Below are 6,045 nucleotides of genomic sequence, written 5' to 3' on the forward strand. Positions count from 1 at the left end.
CGATCCCGCGATCTCGAGCTCAGCAGCTCAACGCCTTAGCTGACTGAGCTACCCCGGCGGGTGAAAATTAGCTTCGTATTGCAGCTGTTGGGGCATGTTGCGCTGACGGGTCGACCTGTGGGAGCTCTGCTTCCGACGCCTCCACTTTGGGGAAGACCTGTCTGTTGGCTTGCGGATGACCAATGAACCCGTGTGCACTTTGGCCTTGTTCTGGAAGCTCCCGTCTTTCGTTTTGTAGGCTACCATTTTCAGCGTTGCTGTTGTCGTCATCTTCGTCTATCCTATGGTATTTTTCCTGCGTTTGAAGCAAGTGTTGTCTGTTCCGCCTTAGAAGCCTTCCATTCTCTGTCTCCACGATATGCGAGCGGGGAGCCACTTCTTGAAGCACTCTTGCCTTATGTGACCAGTTGTCGTCCAGTATTCGCACCGTCTCTCCTTGGTGCAAAGGGTGCAACGTTTTGCCCTTGGCCTGCTGTTGATGCTTGTGTATTGGGCAACCCAGCTCAGCGCTGTATTGCGGAACGTTTGTGCGTAGGCGTCGTCCCTGTAACAGTTGGGCAGGTGAATGGCCATCCTCTAGAACAGACACACGATAAGACAAGAGTCCTAACCAAAAATCGTCGCACGATTCAGTGGTCTTTTTCATGATGCGCTTAACTATCTGTACTCCCTTTTCAGCAAGTCCATTTGATCTCGGAAATCGCGGGCTTGATGTAATGTGCTCAAAATCATATCGCCTTGCGAATTCAGTAAACTCTTTGGATGCAAATTGAGGCCCATTATCTGTTAATACTTGCACAGGGATACCATAGCGCACGAATATCGCAGATGTTTTTTGTACCACCTCACGGGCCGTCATTGTAGACAATTTTTCCACTTCAGGAAAATTGGAGTGCGCATCGAACACTACCATGTGCTCTTCCCCGGCAAAATGAAATATGTCGATACCTACTCTGTACCACGGCATACTGGGTGTCGGGCGCAACATGAGGGGCTCAGACTACTGCTTGTACGCATATTTTTGGCATGCGTTGCATGAACGAATCATTGATTCAATGCTACTGTCTAGCCCGGGCCAATAAATAAGTGCGCGCGCTCTTGCCTTGCACTTATTCATTCCCAGATGACCTGCGTGCACCTTTGTTAGCATTTCGCTTCTCATGGACTTGGGTATGACAATTTTGCTTCCTTTAAGCAGTATCCCGTCAATGACAGATAGCTCAGCCGTAAACGGACGTAATTCTCCTTCAACCGCTGTTCCACGCGACAGTTGATGCATTACAGTACTCAGAGAGGGATCCGATAGTGTCTCGTCCTGAATCCTAGAAGGGCTCGCCAACACCAACTGCGGTGAGCGAACGTACAAGTACGTTCAGAGCTTCCTAAGCCACCGCACGGCAGAGCTGAACATTGGGGAGATCCAGACTGCAGTATACCACCCTCCCAACAAGGGCACACCACAAGGAGCAGTCATCTCACCCACGCTCTTCAATGTCGCCATGATCGGCCTCGCAAGAAAAGTGCAGGACGTAGAAGGCCTCCGCCTCGCCTTCTACGCAGACGACATAACACTCTGGACCACAACAGGGTCCCTTATTGAAAAAGAAGAACGGCTGCAAACTGCAGCTGACCTCATCCAAGAATACGTCAGCCAACGGGGACTACAATGCTCGCCCGAGAAATCTGAACTCATACGAGTCTGGCGACGCCGGGGTAACCACACAGTCCCCACAGACCCAACACGAAAAATCGAGGTACACCTCAACGGGAGCCTCATACCAGAAACGTCATTGCTCAGGGTGCTGGGCATGTGGCTGCAGTCTAACCAGCGTGCTACACACACCCTTACGCTCCTCAAAACCAGTGTCAAGGCGATATCGCGCATGATATCCCGTGTCACATCGAAGAATAGAGGCATGAAGGAAGGGGACACACTCCGACTGGTCAAAAGCCTGGTGGTGAGCAGAATCACATACAGCCTACCCTACTACCATCTCACACAATCCGAGACGAAACAGGCCGACACGCTCTTGAGGATGGCTTTCAAGACCGCTCTCCGCCTGCCGATGAGTACATCGACTGAGAAATTATTGGCGCTGGGGTTACACAACACCCTCAGCGAACTCACAGAAGCCCTTCACGTCTCACAACAACAGAGACTTGCGCAGACTCACACGGGCCGGCAGGTCCTACAAACTTTGGGCTTCAAAGCCACAACAACATGAACCCAAGAAACCTGCACGATACCTCGTCACGTCCAGGACAGGTATCACATTGCCCCAATACCACGCAACATGGACCCTAACCTACACTCCGGAAGGAGGAAAACAAGGGCCCAATACATAGAGAAAACAATCAGGTTCGATAGCACGGCCCGTTTTACGGACGCCGCTATGTACGGAACAAAGAAAAAGGGCGCAGTGGCAGTGGTCTGTGACCGCCGAGGCCACGTTACCTCCAGTGCATCGACCCGCCCCTGCACGATCACGGAAGCGGAAGAACTGGCCATCGCGTTAGCCATCCGCGAAGGTCAACGCGCAAGTAAACCACTGACGATCCTCACGGACTCCCAGCAGGCCTGCCGCAACTTCCTACAGGGAAGAATCGCAAGACCTGCGGCACAAGTCCTAGTCCTAATACCCAAGGAGGACACTGACGACAACACCATCATAACCATCATTTGGATACCGGGTCACGCTGCCATCACGGGTAACCTGTATGCCGACAGAGTAGCTCGAGAATTTGCACATAACCGAGCACTCATCACGCCGACTGCAGATGACCCAGACCCAGTTGACCCCGAGTATTCAGCAATCCTGAACTACCACAGAGGGAGTCGCTTGCGATATCCCCCACCCCATCGAATACTAAAGACGGAGGATGCCGCTGCCTGGCGTAGGCTCCAGACAGGCACTTACACGAACCTACACATATTACATCGCCTGCACCCCACAGCCTACAGGGACGAATGCCCGTGGTGTGGGGCCACACCAACCCTATACCACATTACGTGGGAGTGCACGCTACACAACATAGAACACCATGACACGAACACCACGAGGGAGCAATGGGAGGCACTGCTGTCCAGCTCGGCCCTCGACGACCAGCTCAAGCTGATCCAGAGAGCAGAGAAGATTGCAAGAGCCAGCGGAGCCCTGGACTAGGGGCCCCGACCATTAGCGATGCCGCATTGGGGCAAGACAAAACTATATTTGAATTAAAGTTTGTCTATCTATCTATCCTGAAGGCGAAGTTTTGTCGATGGGGTTACCATGCATGAGACGACACGAACTGCATGAACCTCGATGTCCTCCGTTGCTTCCGGGTTTGGTGAAAGGGTAGGCGCACGGGAGAGCATGTCGGCCAGGAGCAGGTCCTTTCCAGGAACGAACTGCAAGTCATAATCGTATTTTAGAAGGCGAACAAAGAAACGCTATAGTCTGGGTGGCATTTCTCCGATGTATTTTTTTGCGATGACCAACAACGGTCGGTGGTCCGTCTCTATGCGGATCTTGCGGCCATAAGTAAACTGGTGGAATTTTTCACAGGCGAACACTATGCCAAGCGTTTCCTTCTCGATTTGCGAATATCGCGTTTCGCTATCAGTTAGCGTTTGCGAGGCATACATAACTGAGCGCCATTCATTCTGGTGTTTTTGCAATAGCGATGCGCCAATGCCGATAGCTGACGCGTCTGCCGAGATCTTTGTTTCTTTAGTTTCATCAAAAAAAGCCAGGAGCGGCGGAGATGTTAATGCCTCGCAGACGTTTTGCCACTCGCGCTCATGGGCTGTCGTCCACTCAATAATAGTATCGTCCTTGACGAGGCTTCGTAGCAGCGCCGTTTTATCGCTTAAGCTGGGTACATACTTTCGACAGCAGTTAACAACACCCATCATTCGTCTCACAGCATTTTTGTCTTCCGGCGCATGCATGGCTCGGACGCCTTTAATCAATTCGGGACTTGGGCGCAAGCCGCCTTCATTGATTATGTCACCTAGAAATGTTATCTCCTTCATACCAAACACACAATTTTCAGGATTAAACGTGAGTCCTGCTTTTTCTGCCTTTTCTAGCGCGGCATGCAAACGTTGGTTATGCTGGGTTTTGTCAGTACCCCAAATGAGGACGTCGTCGACGTAAACGCGTACTCCTGGGATACTTTCAAAGATCTCAGTCAGCGTCTTTTGAAAGAGCTCACTGGCGGACGAAATGCCGAACGGTAGCCTTAGGAACCGATATCGCCCGAAGGGAGTGGCGAACGTGCAGACGCGCGATGTAGCTTCATCAAGGGGTATCTGGTGAAAACCCGAGTTGGCATCCAGTCGCGAAAAAAATCGAACCCCTGACAGCTCACTTTCTATATCTTCGCGGGTAGGCATCGGGTAGTGCTCACGTAATAAATTTTTGTTTACTTCTCTAGGGTCCATGCATACTCGGAGAGCGCCGTCTTTTTTTCGTACCACAACCAGGGGACTTACCCATTCGGTGGGTTCTTTAACTTTTACGATGATGGACGCTTTCTCCATGCGTGCCAGCTCGTCACGCAATGGTTGCTTCAGTGCCAAAGGTACTTTCCGAGCAGGTTGTACGACTGGAACCGCGTCTGGTCGCAGGACCATCTTGTACTTTCTTTGCACGCAGCCCGTTCCGCGAAACAGAGGCGCAAATTCTGTTTCTATCCTTGCTTCACCACTTCGCTTGACTGAGTCGATATTTGCTGGGACAATGCCGAACTCGATGCATGTGCTCAGGCCAATGATTGCTTGGCGTCCTTTCTTGACGATAAAGAAGGCAGTATCTCTCGTTGTACCGTTCATGTCTAGTGCTTTAGTGGCAACACCGAGATGCTTGATCTCGGAACCGTTGTAGGCAGTCAGCACTGCTGCGCTCTGGCGCAACGCGTTCACTTTCGAGATGCGCTGAAAGATACTAAGCGGCATTAAGTTGGCCTGGGAACCCGTATCTACTTTCAGTTCTATCTCGTGACCAGAGACCCTGCCACGCACTATCCAGTCTTTTCCTGGTTTTGTGCTTATGCCACAGATGCTGACGTCAAGAACATCAAAGCTATCTTCATGATCTTCCTGAATGCCGTGAACTTGCGGGTTCTTGCAGCACGATGAAAAGTGATTCTTCTTTTTACATGCGTAGCAGGTTTTTCCGTAGGCTGGGCATTGCCATGGCGCGTGCACCCGACCACAGTGCTTGCACCGGCCTTTCTGTTCTTTGCCGTGTTCATATCGGCGAGAGTAGTCCACTTGCATGCGCTCGGTGGCCCATGCAGCATTTTGTTGTGCCGCCGCTTCAGCAGCTTCGCACATGTTTTTGGCTTTTTGTAGAGTCAAGGTTTTGTCCCGCAACATTTTCTCTCGGACAGTCTTGTTATTAGTCCCGAATACAATCTGGTCCCTAATGAGCGACTCTTCAAGGGTCCCGAAATTGTAAAGTTTGGCTTGCGTTCTCAGATCACGTGCAAACCGCTCGAATTGCTCTCCCTCACCTTGAAGTCGCATACAGAAAACATGACGTTCGTAAACCTCGTTCCCTTGGTCAATACAGTATGCGTCAAACTTCCGCAATAGTGTCTCGTAGTCATCCTTGAGCTCACCTTCGGCGAATGTGAAGTTGTTATAGACCTCAAGCGCTTCGTCACCCGCGGCGCTGAGGAGGATGGCCGCCTTGACCGCTTCTGTCTTGGGATGGTCTGTCGAGGTAGCCGTCAGGAATAGGTCCAGTCTTTGCTTGAAGAGATCCCAGTTCCTTCTGACGTTGCCGGTCAACTGTAGTGGGCAGGGTAGTTTTAAGGCGTCCATGGCTTGCTTCCTGCCGCGCGGCTGCGGGCACTTCTGACACCATGTATCGTTGGCGCCTGAGTAAGACGACACACACAGTGGATGGGCATCAGAAAAACCGCTTGTCGCTTTATTAGGTGCTCTTTTATAGCATCGTGCGAGAGGGTGCCGCATAGGCCGAAGTGGTTAGGGGTAAGAAGGACGCGCTCGCTATCAGCTCGTCTGCTTCCGTGATAGCCAAGTATGATACA

General features: G+C 51.5%; 1 protein-coding gene across 1 annotated transcript; it reads right to left on the reverse strand.

Annotated features, from left to right (window-relative positions):
* Positions 1-3,232: 3,232 nt before the first annotated feature.
* On the reverse strand, positions 3,233-5,815 carry LOC125945769 (uncharacterized). The gene is made up of 2 exons (XM_049668059.1): positions 4,481-5,815; positions 3,233-3,391 (listed from the first exon to the last, which is right to left on the reverse strand). Exons 1-2 carry the CDS (start codon positions 5,813-5,815, stop codon positions 3,233-3,235), a joined length of 1,494 nt encoding a protein of 497 aa, XP_049524016.1.
* Positions 5,816-6,045: the final 230 nt, after the last annotated feature.

The sequence above is a fragment of the Dermacentor silvarum genome, chromosome 5 (genome assembly GCF_013339745.2).
Source record: "Dermacentor silvarum isolate Dsil-2018 chromosome 5, BIME_Dsil_1.4, whole genome shotgun sequence".
In the NCBI taxonomy this organism is placed as follows: domain Eukaryota; kingdom Metazoa; phylum Arthropoda; class Arachnida; order Ixodida; family Ixodidae; genus Dermacentor; species Dermacentor silvarum.